The following is a 16,200-nucleotide window of genomic DNA, read 5'->3' on the forward strand; positions in this document are numbered from 1 at the left end:
CATTCCTCCTCCCATTCCATGTCTATTTGTACAGATCTGCCTTCCCGCATCCTCGATGGCCTTGGCGCGGCACCTGATGATACACTACCCTCCGAAGTGATCAAGCAGCAGCAATGACCGGGCAAACATCCTCGTCCTCCGCGGCGGAACGGTCGATATAACGATACAAGGTGAGGGGTTATCCCAGGGGTCAGAAGGAATGAAAAGTGAACCACTTCCCACTCAGAGGGTAAGGATGCTTTGGGCATCTTTCGGGGTTTCTTAGAGTAGTGACTTGCGTCTAAGATAACCTCAACGCCGCCCCCACAAACATTCCATCGCCCATCGCCCAACAAATCACCCCCTCCCTTTACTTCTTCTTGCCATAATGACGAGTTTCCTTGAAATTCAACCCAGGGTTCATGTTCTCTGTAGCATACCCACTGATCAAATCCGTCAAAGAATCGAAAGGATCAGCCTCCTCAGCCTCAGCGGCCTTCTTAGCAGCCTCTTCCTCCTCCTTCTTCTTCTTAGCCAACAACGCCTCTTCAGCCGCCTTCTTAGCAGCCTTGCCACCAGGAACACCAGCACCACCAGCAGCCGCAAGAGCAGCAGCAGCAGCCTCCTCCTCCGGCGTCATCTTCGCATCCAGATCCCACCCGCGACCATATCTCTCGCGGAAGGCGGCCAGCTTACCGGCCTCGTCCAGCTCGACGTTCTTGAGCGACTTGTCGGAGGGTTGCCACAACAGGTGGTTGCGGCTGTCCTTGGCGCTCTTGTACAGGGCCGTGGGCATGGTGGTGCGCACCGTAAAGGTGCTGCCGTCGGAGAGCTGGACCAGCTGGGTGAATTGGTAGGGGCGACGGTGGCGGGGGACGAAGGTTGCGTTACGGATTTGTTGGCCTTGGGCGTGAGCGGTGCATGATGGCGGCGTTGGACGAGAGGCCGAGTAGGCGGTGTATGTGGTGGTGGAGGGGAGGGCCGAAGGGCGGCGGAGGAGGGTGGTGGAGAGTTTTGATGACATTTTTGGCGGTTATCGTTTTGTTGTATTATGGGATAGGTATCTTCGCTTTTTTTGGTATATGGGTTGTTAAGGTATGGACCGTCGTCGTCGCCAGTGAAGTTAATCAGGCGTCGTGGTGATGGGCGAGCCGCGGGGACGTCGGAGGACGGGAGAGAAAACGGTTCGTATCGGGGGTCGGGTCGTAGGGTGGACGGCGGCCGGAGGCGTGGAAACGGGATATCGAGATTCGCGCCGCGCGGACTCGGACTCGGGTGGTGGTGGTCTGGCTCAAGGCGCTGCTAGTCGCGGGACCGGGACGGGTGGGCGGGTGGATCAGCAGAGACAAAAATTGTTACGGCGGGCTATTTGGCTATCAAGCGCTATCGTTATCGGCCGGCAGGCACATCGATCTTACACTATAAGTGTACCTTGAAGTCCGGGGAAGGAACGAAGCGAGCTCTTTGGTCCCGCTTCTTGGAAAACACCCGACCGCGGCTGCCCGGCGGGGCCGATCCCAGATAAGATGAGATCTTGTTAAGCGCATTTGCCCTGAAGCCAACCTGTCAGGGGCGTCAGGCGCGGTGTCCAGGGGCCTATGCCCGCTGAAGTGCGTCAGTGTCAGGGCTGAAATTTTGGGTAGTGTCGGGGGATAGCTTGAGATAGCACCGAACGGTTGGCACATGGAAGGAACTTTTGCGCGATTCATCTCTTGTCAACAACATCATCGCCAGCCTTCCAGAGACTGTCAATCCCTTTCAATTGGCTTTCTGCGAAGCCGCTCAATGGGCCTGAGATGAGCAGTCGCCGGGTCCTGGGCTTCACTGCCGAGCAAGCGCATATCTGCAATCGCAATGGCATCTACCCGGTGCAGTCACAGAAACCGTCTATCAGGATCATGACGGCAGCAGCACAATGGCGAGTTGCTGCTGGACAGCACGCCAGAACATCTCAACTCTGTAAGTGCGCATGACATATACGAATCCGGAATTGATTTGATACTACCCATGCCATCCGTACTTTGGAAAACAAACAAGCTTAGCTTAAACTAACTCATGAATCTACCCAACAGTTTGTCGAGCCATCCACACTAGTCACATCAATGCCCGAGAATGGACAATAACCGACCCCAAACCACCATCTCCCCCAAATCGACCACATCATCTACCCGGCCCCGCCCATAAGAAGCTCTCCCCGATCGCCGAACGAACCCGTTCCCTTATGCGCCTCTTCCCACATTCCGTTGTAGTATGCACCTCTACCGATACACATACGCATAACCATTCCTTGCAGTCGCACAGGCCTCATAAGCCGACCATGCGCGGCATGACCATGTCCTCTCTCACCTGCCTCGGCCTTTCCCCCTCGCCCATTGTCAGCTTCAACATCACCCACCCGTCCCGGACACTGGACGCATTGCGCGCCAGCAGGCGGTTCAATATCCACATCCTTGCTGATGACATCGCGGGCGCGGCGATTGCGGACTGGATGACCAGGGGAAACAGCGAAGGGCCAGAAAAGGTGTTCAGAGGGCTGGAGAGTGAATGCGGGTGTTTGGTTGCCAACCATGAGGCGATGGATATGCGTAGGGACGATGGAGAGGCACCCCTACTGGATGGGGATGGAGTGCTCTATATAATGAAGTGCAGGGTATTGGAGGAGCCTATGACGGGCTTCGTCCCCGTCCGGGATCACGTTATTGTGCTGGGAGAGGTCGAGGAGATTGTCGAGGGGCTTGGTGTTAGGCGCGGAGCAGAAGAAGGGAAAGAGATGAACTCGTTGGATCCTGCTGAACTGGAGAAGTCCGAGGGAAAGGGTATAGACGGATACCAGTTCGGACTAGTGTATGCCGACAGAAGGTATAGACAGTTAGGGAACTGTATAGTCCCGCTGCATGGTCCAGTTAGGAGTACTCACGAGGACGAGCCTGTGAAGAACGCCAGTAGTAGGATTAGTACACTTCCCGAAACAACAAACTCTTAACCAAACAACCGAAACGCAAGTCAATGTGTGAACCAATACGGCATGGGCGGCCTGTACTCATCACTAGGGGCACTCGAAGGATTGCAAAGCAAGTAGGTAGGCAGCCAACGCGGTCTGTTTTATGCGAACGTTTCCTCCCTAAATATGACCCTCAAATAGTATCTTTCCAGCCCCAATCGCGACTCGAGAAGCGCTCAGGGCGAGTCAGCACCGGTAAGAGACATAACGCCGAAAATGATCTTCCATTGACCCGTTAATCCGCCTGTATCCCAGAGCTATAGATGCATTCTTGAGTGATACATTTACTCGCCCTTCTGGACACCCTTGATACCGACGAGCTCGGTCTCGAAGATGAGGGTGGAGTTGGCGGGGATGATGCCACCGACAGCGCGGTTGCCGTAGGCGAGGTGAGGGGCGATAGTGAGCTTGCGCTTCTCGCCAATCTTCATGCCGAGGAGACCCTCATCCCAGCCCTTGATGACCTGGCCCTGGCCAACGGTGAAGTTGAGAGGCTCGCCACGGTCGTAGCTAGCGTCGAACTTCTTGCCGCTGGTGAGGACACCCTTGTAGTGGACGTCAACGTTGTCGCCTGATGGGAGAGATTAAGTCAGCACGTTTACTTCACACCTGAGGCGCTCTCTTGCTGGTTTGCGTAGTACAAAGGGCTCAATGTAAGGCGCTCAAATTCAGATATGTGCAATGAGGGCCAAATTCAAACGGGGCGTCAAGGCAGAAGCGGAAAATTGCACACCAGAGCTAGACCTAGCTCCAGGTACAGCTGAGGTGGTTACACTTACCGCGACGGGTCTCACGGGTGCCCTGACCCTCCTGCTGGACCTCGATCTGAAGACCGTCAAGCTGGGGAATAGTCATCTTGCTGGATGTGGTGGTGAAGTTGTGTTTTGGGTTTGTTTGGGGAGTGGTGTAAGGGAAAGAGTTCAGAGTCTTGGGCACAGAAAAGAGGAACGAGGGGCGGAGGAGGGAAAGACGAGGAGCGACGACCCTGAGGCGGTGGGGCGCAAGCTTTATCCCGTTCATGGCGTAATTAGATTGGTGAACCTGTTGAGTGGAAGGGGACGAAAGAGAGGGGCAGAACGAGCAAGGAGGGCAGGAGGCAAAGCGATCCTGCAGTGAGCCTTCCAAGCTGGGAACGGGAATCAGGGAATATGTACAGGGAGATCACTGAATGCCAGAATCAGCACAGCGCGGGTCGGCACGTTTGTGTATAAGCAAACTAACTGCTGGAAGATGGAACCAACAGCGTTCTTTTCCGACCTCGAGGTTGCTTGACCTCGACCTTTTGAAACCTAGGTAGGTAGAGGTATCTAGAGGTAATAACCCTCTCAAAGAGCTTACTTGTGTGGGTTGAAGCCCCACGCACGGAGCTCCCAACCGGACCGTCCTGGTTCACACATTATTATTAAGCTTTTACTCGCCGGACTTGACACCGATCAGACTGGAAAATCCCATCATCAACGGCTCAGAATGATCTCACAACTCTTCTTGCCAGCGCCTGTTGCCGTGGGGTCAGGGCTGCAGTGCTGCAGCTGCTGCGCAAGTAATGCAATGTGAGCTTGCCCTGCGTACCTGCCAGCCCGAGAGAGCTCGTCACGAACCATGGAGGGGCATTGAGGAGCAAGGGTTCTTCTTGGCATAACATTATGGGGCGCTGTGCAGGGCTCCCGTCATATCTCCCTTCATCCATTCAACCTGCATGGAGCTTGCACGTTGTGTTGCGCCTTCGACCACGCATGTTGGTCGGGTCGGACCATGTTAATTAGGTACATGAGGGGAGTGCCGGTTAGAGAAGAGCTCGGATAACACTTTATCGGTTAAATATTCGACCGATGGATCTAAGTTGTGCCCTGGTGGTGGTGATGGTGGTGGTGGTTGTGAGAAGCCGTGCTACTCTGGAGCTTTGTGCCGTCGATTATGATACAGGTCAAATGACGAGGGACGTGATGATGTTTTCTGGATTCGCATTAGTTGATCTTTGGGTCTTTAAAATCAGCATCCCATTCAGCATCTCGCTAAAGGTAAGTCAATAAATAATCCTTGGTTGAGTGAGGTCCATGTTGAAGACCGAGTATAGCAGCCACCTCAGTCTCGGGACCTAGGGGTCATTCCCTTGCCGAGATGTGGCGATCCAAAACGAGAACAAAACAGCAAGCCTGGACAAAGAGACATCGACGTTGAGCATACCACAGATGGGCATGGGGACTCGAGCATTGCTGATTAGAACTTTGCAAAAGGGTCAGAGGACTGAAGTATCATGGCTGTATGAAATAGAGATGAAGAGACAACCGAGCAAGAAGAGGACACCAGCAACCTATAAATGGCTAGGCTCAACAAGGCCACACTGCCAAGTGCTATGAAAGTTGGCGAAAAAATGTGTGGATTGAGACGACGTGATACGATCATGCGAGGTCGACAAAGAGACGAACACCGAGTCCATCATGCCTGGCCGCGATGGCAGCGGTCGAGACCTCGCCGAATCCGATGAACCTCCCCATGCGCATACACTAGTGCAGAGAACCACAATCACAGAGGCTTCTTGAAACAGGCAGAATCTCAAACTCGATCTCCAAATATAGGTGGCTGGTCAATCGTGGACGACGGGTCGGGACGTTAGCACGCGCAGCACCGAGGGCACGTTGTCGACGGATCGTGGGGTGCCTGGGCTCCCATCGTTCAGCCTTGCCATGACTACACGACAAACAGGGGCCTCGATGATTCTGGATCGTTCTGCCCATTGGCTGCCCAATCGCGGGATGCAGGAGGCATCCGTAGATCATGTTGATGGAATGGAGAAGGCTCCAGATGTGAAGGTTGCCCCTCCTGAACCCGGTGATTGGAGTTGATTGGATGTTTTACACCTGCCATCTCGACTCGCCTCCAGCTTTCTTTGGAGATCCAGAATCATGGTGTAATTTCTGGAGTCATTTCAGTTCCCAATGCTGATAGGGGGGGCAATGGCAACGATAGGGGAGCAACAGCTGAGGAATGCGGATGGAAGAGGGTCCTGCCCCTCAGCGGAGCGATTTGGACGGGGTTCGAGCTGGGGTAGCTCCTGCAGCCTCTTGAGAGAAGCGCAAGGAAGCCAAGACGCGCTCTGCTTGCGGACCTCCAGCCAATCAAATAGCATGATTTGGCTATGTGGGGATAGCAAGCAACGGCCGCAAACGAATCAGAGGAAGGCCATGGAATTCTGGACGATAGAATCTCATCGAATTCTGTTGCTGGCAACAGCCAGGACCCAGGGGCCGCCGCAAGAACATTTTAGATGCCACTGCTGCCCTCTTCCTCTCTCGCTCTTCCCTTCGTTCCTCAGTCTTCCCAATCCAATCTCAACTTTCCTCTTTCCTCTCTCGACTCGTGCCTGCAGCAGTATCCTCTCTTTTTTCTGGAGGAGCAGAACACTACTAGCGCTTTTTCTTTGCATCTCTTTTTGGTAGGTTCACCCGCTGCCCAGTGCCTCTCTTTTGGTATCTGGCCACTGCCCCTCCTTCTCTCCCTCCCCCGCTTCAGCCTCGTCTTATATTCGCTCCCTCACTCCCCTTCGTCACCAATTATTAAGGACAACAACCTTCACCTGCTCGCTTTCGGTTTGCAGATAAACCATCGTGTACATATAAAGTCGCAGCACCTTTACAGGACGTGTGCGCTAACAGACCCTGCTCTAGATACCCACACATTTCACCCACAGATCTGCCCAACATGGCGGCCGCTGAGACTTTCGAGTTCCAGGCTGAGATCTCTCAGCTTCTCTCCCTCATCATCAACACTGTTTACTCCAACAAGGAGATCTTCCTTCGTGAGCTTATCTCCAACGCCTCCGATGCTCTCGACAAGATCCGCTATGAGTCCCTGTCGGACCCCAGCAAGCTGGATTCCTGCAAGGATCTCCGCATCGACATTATCCCCAACAAGGAGAACAAGACCCTCACCATCCGCGATACCGGTATCGGTATGACCAAGGCTGTAAGTTTGCCTCGAATCAATCTTGGCCTTGTGAAAGTGACGATGCGCTGACTGATTACGCTTAGGACCTTGTCAACAACCTTGGTACCATTGCCCGTTCCGGTACTAAGCAGTTCATGGAGGCCCTTACCGCTGGTGCCGATATCTCCATGATCGGTCAGTTCGGTGTTGGTTTCTACTCTGCCTACCTTGTTGCCGACAGAGTTACCGTCGTCTCCAAGCACAACGATGACGAGCAGTACATCTGGGAGTCTTCGGCTGGTGGTACCTTCACCATCAGACCTGACACCGAGGGCGAGCCCCTTGGCCGCGGTACCAAGATCATTCTCCACCTCAAGGAGGAGCAGCTTGACTACCTCAACGAGAGCAGGATCAAGGAGGTCGTCAAGAAGCACTCCGAGTTCATCTCCTACCCCATCTACCTCCACGTCCAGAAGGAGATCGAGAAGGAGATTCCTGACGAGGAGGCTGAGGAGGTAACCGAGGAGGGTGATGACAAGAAGCCCAAGATCGAGGAGGTTGATGAGGAGGAGGAGGAAAAGAAGAAGGAGAAGAAGGTTAAGAAGATCAAGGAGACCAAGATCGAGGAGGAGGAGCTCAACAAGCAGAAGCCCATCTGGACTCGCAACCCCCAGGACATCACCCAGGAGGAGTATGCTGCCTTCTACAAGTCCCTTTCCAACGACTGGGAGGACCACCTCGCTGTCAAGCACTTCTCCGTTGAGGGTCAGCTCGAGTTCCGCGCCATCCTCTTCGTTCCCAAGCGCGCTCCCTTCGACCTCTTCGAGACCAAGAAGACCAAGAGCAACATCAAGCTCTACGTCCGCCGCGTCTTCATCACTGACGATGCTACCGACCTCGTCCCCGAGTGGCTCAGCTTCATCAAGGGTGTTGTCGACTCTGAGGATCTCCCCCTCAACCTGTCTCGTGAGACTCTCCAGCAGAACAAGATCATGAAGGTCATCAAGAAGAACATCGTCAAGAAGTCTATTGAGCTCTTCAACGAGATTGCTGAGGACAAGGAGCAGTTCGACAAGTTCTACTCTGCCTTCTCCAAGAACATCAAGCTTGGTATCCACGAGGATGCCCAGAACCGCAGCGCCCTTGCCAAGCTCCTCCGCTTCCACTCCACCAAGTCTGGTGACGAGATGACCTCTCTCTCCGACTACGTTGCTCGCATGCCCGAGCACCAGAAGAACATCTACTACATCACTGGCGAGTCCATCAAGGCCGTCTCCAAGTCTCCTTTCCTTGACGCCCTCAAGGAGAAGGGCTTCGAGGTTCTCTTCCTTGTCGACCCTATTGATGAGTACGCCATGACTCAGCTCAAGGAGTTCGAGGGCAAGAAGCTTGTCGACATCACCAAGGACTTCGAGCTCGAGGAGACCGAGGAGGAGAAGAAGCAGCGTGAGCAGGAGGAGAAGGAGTACGAGGATCTCTGCAAGGCCCTCAAGAACATTCTCGGTGACAAGGTCGAGAAGGTCGTCGTCTCTCACAAGCTCGTCGGCTCTCCTTGCGCCATCCGTACTGGCCAGTTCGGCTGGTCCGCCAACATGGAGCGTATCATGAAGGCCCAGGCCCTCCGTGACACCTCCATGTCCAGCTACATGTCTTCCAAGAAGACCTTCGAGATCTCGCCCAAGAGCCCCATCATCAAGGAGCTCAAGAAGAAGGTTGAGACTGATGGTGAGAACGACAAGACTGTCAAGTCCATCGTCCAGCTTCTCTACGAGACCTCTCTCCTCGTCTCCGGCTTCACCATTGACGAGCCCGCCAGCTTCGCCGAGCGCATCCACAAGCTCGTCTCCCTCGGCCTCAACCTCGATGAGGAGCCTGAGGCTGCTGCCGATGCCCCTGCTGCTGCTGAGGGTACCCCCGCCGCCGAGACTGGCGACTCCGCCATGGAGGAGGTTGACTAAACGATTTCATGACTACAAAAGTTTAATGAAAAAGGTTTTGGGACGGAGTTTGGGTTTTCGTTTTACTGACGGGCATTTTGTTACCCTTCTGCATCTTTTGCCTTTTCCATAATTTTCAGATTCCCCGGCTCTGTACTTTAGTCTATGACAACATATGGTTTGGTCTGGTCTTGAGGTAGAGCATGAATGCAATGGATGAGAAACAAGCAACTTAAAGTGGTGAAATGTGACATGGTCGTGAAAACTGTGTATGCAGTGAACATTGCGACTTCTTGTGTAAAGGTGTGGAAGTCTGATGATAGCTTGAAGCTACTTACGAAGTGGTATTGAGCGTACGGTACAGACCTATACTGACCGATCTACCTGACGCTGCGGCTGACACAGAACGACACTTGAGCAAGAAGTTTACATTTCTTCAACATCTCTTTCATTTGAAAACTGGATTCGTGCCTGTTCCAACCAAGCATCTCCAGTGAGTGGGATTCGTTGACTGATGAAGGAGGAAAGGGCGCAAAGGACAAAAGATGTTATGTCGTCCGACGAGGGTACCAAAGCGATGTGATGGCCATGGGGTGGGTTATGCCCTCGCAAAGAGCAGAGAGGACACCGAATTAGGGCCTTTAAAGAAAGTCAAGGTCGGTGAGGGCGTTGACAGCCACGCTCGCGTTCATAGCGCACGAGGGAGGGTAAACGAGACTTCACTTCAATGAAGAAAAGTTGACGATGGGGATGAGAAACCCGATACCGTCCAATTCAAACTCGATGCAGACGGCTGCGACCATCATAAGATTAAGAAGAGCTTACTTGGGGCTTTTTCAACGTATCACGATCCTTTGTCAGTTACTGTGCGATGCGTGCAGTCAACGAAGCATCACCAGCTCAGGTAGAGGTAGTAGAGGAATTGCCATCCATTTCTATCTATGTATACTAGGTAGATAGGTACGCACGCATTGGGTTGTTCATCTCCACTTATATATAGCTGTGCAGCAAAACTATCGTAGGCTTTCTTGGGTTATTCCAGTTTGTTTGCTAATGTAATAGGCCAGGGTAGAACTTGTGCATACGAACAGAGTGGCTGTGGTTAATTGATTGGTGTTGGCGTTGCTCCTGGTGATACATACGTAGTGATTGTAGTAATCGATGGTTAGTTAGACTTGCACCCCACATCATGACAAACGCCCTATATAGGCCCTAGCTTTGAGCTAATTAAACAACAATGGCCGTTTGGCGCAACGGTAGCGCGTTACTTTCCGGTGGTAAAGGCTCTGGGTTCGAGTCCCAGGATGGTCGACTTCAATTTTTTTTGGGTCTTTTTGGACATTTTCTTTTTATTTTAGCATATGGACTTACATGTAGTCCCCTTTCTTTCTTTTGGTTGGTTTTCGTTTTTTATTTCTTGCTTTTCTTGGTGCAGTTCGTGTATTCCTGTAATGGTTAATCGTGCTATTTTTTCAAGCTGAGGTGGATTAGTATATCCGGTTCAGCTCGAATGGGATTGTGCGTGGCTTTAAAGGTGACGTGTATCAGTTCGGAACGGTTTATGTGTATTTGTTCCCTGGTGTGGGTTGGGACGCCGATGGGTGGCTTGCTCGGACAATGTGTAGCTCAGCTCATCATGGATGGTCTAGCCGTGATAGATATACCATTCATATTCCATGAGCGGAATGGATGTTAACCGGGCTTCACATGTTAATTCCCCAATTCCCTTTTTTGATAATTTTGTTCGTGACTGCATCTTGAATCGAACATCTATTCGGGATGAAATTGCGAAGATGTCAGCTGCCTTTCTACGAGACTCTTGTCATTGCATCCTGATAATCATAGCTTGGATCAGAGCAGACACAAGTACACAAAGTAAACTTTTCTCATTTTCCGCTTATGCAATCCCTGTATCATCCGTGGAAGTCTTCTCCATATAGTAGGCTGAAAGGTGTAAAAACGATATGAGAATCTACTTCAGAAACCCCGTCTATATCCGACAGAACGAACTGCGCAGCTGATTTTTCTTTTGTGTGACTTGATGCAAAGCCCAACCATTAAACACCGCTCCTCACTCGCGTCCATCCATATTGTCCGTCGACCTCCCTGTATGAACCACCACCCACCGTGGCGGTTATGAAAAAAGCAAATGCCAACCTTGTGTCCGTCCCAGTGTAGACCCACCAACCAACCCGCCTGTCCGGCACGCAAACCCGAAGAAATTCCACCAAACCCCTTTTCGTTATCTCATCATGAATAAAGAACAAGCAAAATGGGTTGTAGTGGTGGTTGAAGTATGAAGTAAAAGTGCAGAATCAAGAACCCCCAAGGCTAAATAAAAAGACGAGCAAATGAAGAGATAGGCTACTAACTCAGCCCTCGAGAGTTTGTTGGAACAAAAAGAAAAACCTCCCCAAATATGCGAAGCACCTTAAACTTGGCCACGAAATCAATGGGTGACCTCCTCTCCATCGTCCTCTTCCCTGAACCGGATTCCTCCCTCGACCTGGATGCCACCGCTGACCCACTCGGTCGCGGCAGCCTGAGTAAGCGGCCATCTGGTTCTCGCCCGTCTCAGCAGGCCCTCGACCACTTCCCTGGCACCCTGCAGGCCTTTAGCGCTGAACTTGGCGGGATCCGCCTCGTGCTTGCCCTCACCGTCCTCGCCGTTGGGGACGCCATATTCGATCCACCGCCACTCGACACGGGCAATCCGATGACTAGTCCGACTCCGCATGCGCATCTGCATGGCATAATCACCGGCTCCGGGGGGCGGGTCGAAAGGGAGCCTGCCCTCGAGAAGCGCGTAGAGAAGGACACCCAGCGACCAGGCGTCAGTAGCGCGGCCGTCGTAGGGTTGGCCCATGATGACTTCGGGGGCGGCATAGTCGTCCGAGCCGCATCTTGTTTCGAGCTTTTCGTCATCGGCGACACGGCGGGAGAGACCGAGATCGGTGAGGGTGATAACTGAGTAAGGGTAGGTTGCCCAATCGGTGGGTGTGCTGAGCTCCTCAGGTGTAAGATTGACAAGGACATCTGTAACATGTGATTAGACCTAGACAACACGGACTCATGGGTAATGCGACTCACTCTCCAATTTAATGTCCCTGTGCACAATCTTCTCCGAATGAAGATAGCTGACTGCACCAACCACCTCAGAAAAGATGCGGCGTAAAAGTGTCGGGCTTAAAATGTCGCGATGACGACTGGCAATGTCGAAAAGGTCGCCACCGGGGCAGTAACTCAACACCAGAATGGCCCGCGTCATCTCAATGTTCCAAGCCTTGAGCTGAACCAACGAAGGATGTTGCAGAACCCTCATGAGTTCCAATTCTCGTTTCAAGCTCATCTCGATCCTGTCCTCCGATGCCCCTCCACGGGGTCCATGCTCACAGACTTTGACGGCAACAAGACTGCGGCGGTCGTGATATGTCGGCTCGGGGGTATGCATGCCGGTACCGGATGAGCAGTCCTCGTCGTCCGACGGGGATATTTGACTTGTGGCGAGCATAACTCTGCTAAAGGTGCCCTGACCCAGCATCTTGATAGCGCGCCAGCGGCGCAGCTTCCGGTCGTGCTTTCCATAGGCCTCGAAATATTCGTGATAGGTTTCTTTGTTGGGAAGTCCGAAAGCGGCAAGTGATGAGACGTCGTTGGCACTCATGGAAGCCTCGCTAGGTGGGGGTGTCGGCGGCTTCTCAATGGGGGGCGCAAGACCCCGCGCTTCGGACAAGTGGGGCTCCCGGCGCATGTGGCCGTCATATCCCGGTTCCACGTTTTTCAGCTCGGGCCGGACACGGGTTCCCGAGATGGTCGACATCCGCTTTGGAATATGCATCGGATCCGGAATGTACTCACTAATACTCCGGTTTCGTGTATGCGAGGCCGATGTTGACGGGGTGTGCAGATGCTCGCTTTCGTTCGCGGCTCCGCTGCGACCGGATCCGAGCCCGGCGTATGACTTCTTCTTGGGGAGGACCATGGCCGCGGTAGCCTTCGAGCTCTCGGTGTTGGCCAAAGGTGCGTTTTCGACAGGATGGGATTCTGGTATTGTGTCGCGAGCTTTTTGATATCCTAGCTTCTTCCACGGACCTGGTGAATCACTGGGCAGTAAAGGTGATGGCAGGGGTGTGACATCGCCCATAGCCGCTATGACGGGACTGGGATAACAGGAGCTCGTTGCTGAGATAGGGCTGAAGGGATTTGGAAGACTGCCGGCTCTCAGGCTTGGTGTTCGAGAAATCGGTCTGAGGGAAGAGGCGGAAGATTTGTGGTGCAGGGTCAAGGAAGGACGCGACGACCTTATAAGTGTGGGCGAAGAGGTCAAGGTTCCAAAGGTTGAGCTGTCGCCGGTTGCCGTGGCGAATGGGTTTACTATAGGATTTATCTCGGTCTGCAGTCGTAATCCGTGACCACTCGGCGAGTGAAGGTTCTGGCGACCCCGCGGGGACGAGTGCAGGTTGCTGTCCGCAGACGCAGACGCAGCAGGTCTCGGGGGGGTGGAAGCAGATGTAAAGCGCGGCAGGGTGGGTGAAGGAGCAATGGTATGAGACCGAAACTGGATTTGATCAAGGTTGCTGCAAAGGGTGCCGGCGCGTTCCCGCTTCGGTGTTGAGACGGATGTAGATCCGGCCGGGGTCTCGGCAGAGGTCAACTTGGGCGACGGTGGAGAGTCGAGGCTGAGGGCCGAGTTTTGGTGGACATTGTGCTCGTTGAGGAAGCCTGCGGCAGCTACAGCAGCTGCTGCGTCTTTCCGCGGCGCATCACCGTCGCCTTGTGCATAGGAAGCCTCCCGAAAGGAGGAGGAGGAGGAGGAAAGGGGAGGAGGAGAGGAGCAAAAATGCGAGTAGGAGTTTCTGGAGGACATTGTCGTTGGTACCTCTGTGCTTGGTAGTGCGGGTTGGTTGGTGGTGGTCCTCGTCTCGTCCGGGCCTGGTCCACGGGGTGGTCCTCTGGAATCCTCTGTTGTGGTGCTGGTCCTGGTATCTTTTTCTGCCCAGGTGATGCACTTGCGGTTGCGTCGGGTCAGCGCTGCGGATCCTGGAACGTCTTGACTGTCACTTGCATGCCCACGATCACGATCACGGCCACGTCCACGGCCACGTCCACGGTCGATATCCACACGGCAATTCAGGTACCCGCGGCTAGCTGGTACTGTGTTATCGGGCCTCCCGTCCTTTTGTATGAAAATGTCTTCCGGGGTTCGGCCTCCTTTTCCCAAGTAGTCGCAGTGATGTCGGTGATGGTGAAGGTAGGATCTGGGTGTAAGTGGAACCCCCGAGGCTAAAACGGCTGGATGAGTCTATGTCGAGGTACCTTGGTGAGCTAGGTTGGTGTAAGTGACCGAATGACTGGCCTATGGCAATTCGCTCCGCAGCAGGGTGCCTTTCGGTTGCCGGGTACCTACAAGAACAGCAAGATTGTTGAGGGTCGAGATGCAGCTGGAGGGATTTGGGGGGGGGGAATGCAAGAAGCTGGCGAATTGCAGGCCCGGGTGTGTCCTGGTCCTTCAAAGGCGGGCCTTGTATGGATATGCAGTAGTGTGGTGTCGGGTTTGGGCTCCGCGCTATGATGCCAGTGCGCTGTAGGTAGGTACCTAGGTGGGTAGGTGATGGGAGCTTCCCTTCGGTTGCGCCCTGCTGTCTGACGGCCTGCTGATAGCCCAGCTTTGTCCAATTCAGTCTGACTTGAGGTTTATCTCCTCCTCCCCCCAAACTGGCCAAATTGTCGGCGATTCGGCCCTCTGGATCAAAATCCGCCGATTCCAAAAGAGTACAAGCCCCAACCGCAGTGGAACGGGAATGCCCGGAGTGACGAGCCCGGCAAGGCTGTGTTATACCACGCTCCAGTCCTGAGGTCCGCTTGCAGGTATGTAGTAGTCCCGTTAGACAAATAGGTTGGTAGATAGCGTCGTCACTTGATGTCGTAGGTTGATAGTGAAAGAGAGAAGCGTGGCTAGGTGCGCTGGTGGTAATGATAATGTGATGTGACGACGGCTTAGACTCGCTCAGTTCACTCGGTCCAGGATTGAGAGACAAACGGGATTTGGGGTGTTGATCCCTTTTGTTCTGAGTCGACTCGTCCCCGGCCGTTGAACTTTTTTTTTTTTTTTTTTTTTTTTTTTTTTTTTTTTTTTTTTTTTCTCTGTCTGTCATTCGGGCTCTCCCCTTTCTGCTTTTTTTGCCGCTGTCGCAGACCCTTGTTGGTGTCGATTTCGGGGTTGGAAGTTTGATGCGCTTTCGCAAACCGCGACCTCCCGCTGGGGGGGCCTGCCACACCTGGATCACCCGGGTACTACCTAGCCTGCTAATTCCAAGGTACCTCTAGGATACCTGCACGCCAGGCTGGGGTGTGTTGCCCAGGGTCGCGATGGAGCTTAGGTCCCAGGGACGTGAGGGACGGGCAGTCGGCACAGCGTGTAGCGTCGTCGCAGTACCAGTACACTAGAGATAGGTATGGGTAGGCAGCAACGGGCTGGACTCGCCGGTAATGTAGGTACCTAGGCAGTACCTGTAGGCACCTCCACCTATCGAGGCAACTGCGGTGAAGCTGACAAGGAACCTAGGAATGGAAGGTATCGCGACTTCTTCTTCGCGTGGTGTCGGTGACTCCTCGATCTCGACTGTGTCGCCGCGCGCGGGGTGGGTAAGAGGCAGTGGGTGGAGGTAACGTTGACGTCGATCCGAAAACAACCAAATCCCAGTGGAACATGCCGTCAGGTGATAGCGTGATGAAGACTAGAATAGCCAGCGTCTGGAAATTGAACATTGCCTGGGAAAACCACCATGGCCCACGGCGCTCATATCCCAATGCACGGGTCCTGCGCCAGTATTGCTGTTTTAGCATGCCAGGTGACCACTGTCACGTCCTCTCTGTTTAATTTCCAACGACGACGGCGGCATATTGCCTCTAGGGATGGACATTGCATCATGGTTGCTGTGCCGGTGGACCACCAACACTGAGCAAAGAGACTCATCGACATCTCGACGAATCCGACCAGACTGAAAATGATGTTATTTTACCCGAGGCACATTTGGCAGGTTCTCCTAGGCAGAATCGATCGAAAGATGGCCGGAATGGAAATGAGAGTTCCCTTGTTCAGGAAAATAGTCTGGCGATACCTTCCGTTTCCAGGGATTGTCAATTGGGTGCCGGGGGTGGGGGGTGGAGTTGCACCGGGGCTTCGGTCATCTTGCAATATCACACAAGTCCATTCAGTTGTCCATCACCAAGCAAATCTTTCAATTGTAGCACCTGCCCGGCAACGAACGGAATTCGGTAATGCTGATTATTTGAGTGTATGGGTTTTCAGTTATTGTTACACATGTGCTGCAGCCCAGATGCCCAATGGCCAGTCCC

At 53.4% G+C, this 16,200-nt stretch overlaps 6 protein-coding genes and 1 non-coding gene across 7 annotated transcripts; 4 read left to right on the plus strand and 3 right to left on the minus strand.

Annotated features, from left to right (window-relative positions):
* Positions 1-349: 349 nt before the first annotated feature.
* Positions 350-1,003, minus strand: B0T23DRAFT_409912 (uncharacterized protein; the record flags this gene model as incomplete). Its single annotated transcript, XM_062839383.1, has 1 exon — positions 350-1,003. The coding sequence occupies one exon, from the start codon at positions 1,001-1,003 to the stop codon at positions 350-352; it is 654 nt and encodes a 217-aa protein (XP_062697685.1).
* Positions 1,004-1,444: 441 nt separating this feature from the next.
* On the plus strand, positions 1,445-3,312 carry B0T23DRAFT_33710 (flavin reductase like domain-containing protein). Its single transcript, XM_062835818.1, has 2 exons — positions 1,445-1,938; positions 2,052-3,312. The coding sequence occupies exons 1-2, from the start codon at positions 1,776-1,778 to the stop codon at positions 2,960-2,962; spliced, it is 1,074 nt and encodes a 357-aa protein (XP_062697686.1). The 5' UTR covers positions 1,445-1,775; the 3' UTR covers positions 2,963-3,312.
* On the minus strand, positions 3,083-4,249 carry B0T23DRAFT_33731 (uncharacterized protein). The gene is made up of 4 exons (XM_062835823.1): positions 4,202-4,249; positions 3,760-4,144; positions 3,263-3,551; positions 3,083-3,201 (listed from the first exon to the last, which is right to left on the minus strand). Exons 2-3 carry the CDS (start codon positions 3,998-4,000, stop codon positions 3,265-3,267), a joined length of 528 nt encoding a protein of 175 aa, XP_062697687.1. The 5' UTR covers positions 4,001-4,144; positions 4,202-4,249; the 3' UTR covers positions 3,083-3,201; positions 3,263-3,264.
* A 464-nt stretch (positions 4,250-4,713) lies between these two features.
* Positions 4,714-5,343, plus strand: B0T23DRAFT_34009 (uncharacterized protein). The gene is made up of 2 exons (XM_062835872.1): positions 4,714-4,998; positions 5,058-5,343. The coding sequence occupies exons 1-2, from the start codon at positions 4,810-4,812 to the stop codon at positions 5,199-5,201; spliced, it is 333 nt and encodes a 110-aa protein (XP_062697688.1). The 5' UTR covers positions 4,714-4,809; the 3' UTR covers positions 5,202-5,343.
* Positions 5,344-6,519: 1,176 nt separating this feature from the next.
* B0T23DRAFT_33842 (heat shock protein 80) lies at positions 6,520-9,104 on the plus strand. Its single transcript, XM_062835844.1, has 3 exons — positions 6,520-6,587; positions 6,646-6,943; positions 7,009-9,104. Exons 2-3 carry the CDS (start codon positions 6,680-6,682, stop codon positions 8,860-8,862), a joined length of 2,118 nt encoding a protein of 705 aa, XP_062697689.1. The 5' UTR covers positions 6,520-6,587; positions 6,646-6,679; the 3' UTR covers positions 8,863-9,104.
* A 976-nt stretch (positions 9,105-10,080) lies between these two features.
* Positions 10,081-10,152, plus strand: B0T23DRAFT_t29. Its single transcript has one exon. It is a non-coding gene; the product is annotated as a tRNA-Arg (tRNA).
* An 883-nt stretch (positions 10,153-11,035) lies between these two features.
* On the minus strand, positions 11,036-13,854 carry B0T23DRAFT_34021 (kinase-like domain-containing protein). The gene is made up of 2 exons (XM_062835873.1): positions 11,932-13,854; positions 11,036-11,877 (listed from the first exon to the last, which is right to left on the minus strand). Exons 1-2 carry the CDS (start codon positions 13,706-13,708, stop codon positions 11,291-11,293), a joined length of 2,364 nt encoding a protein of 787 aa, XP_062697690.1. The 5' UTR covers positions 13,709-13,854; the 3' UTR covers positions 11,036-11,290.
* Positions 13,855-16,200: the final 2,346 nt, after the last annotated feature.

Source organism: Neurospora hispaniola (genome assembly GCF_033458365.1).
Source record: "Neurospora hispaniola strain FGSC 10403 chromosome Unknown B0T23scaffold_1, whole genome shotgun sequence".
In the NCBI taxonomy this organism is placed as follows: Eukaryota; Fungi; Ascomycota; class Sordariomycetes; order Sordariales; family Sordariaceae; genus Neurospora; species Neurospora hispaniola.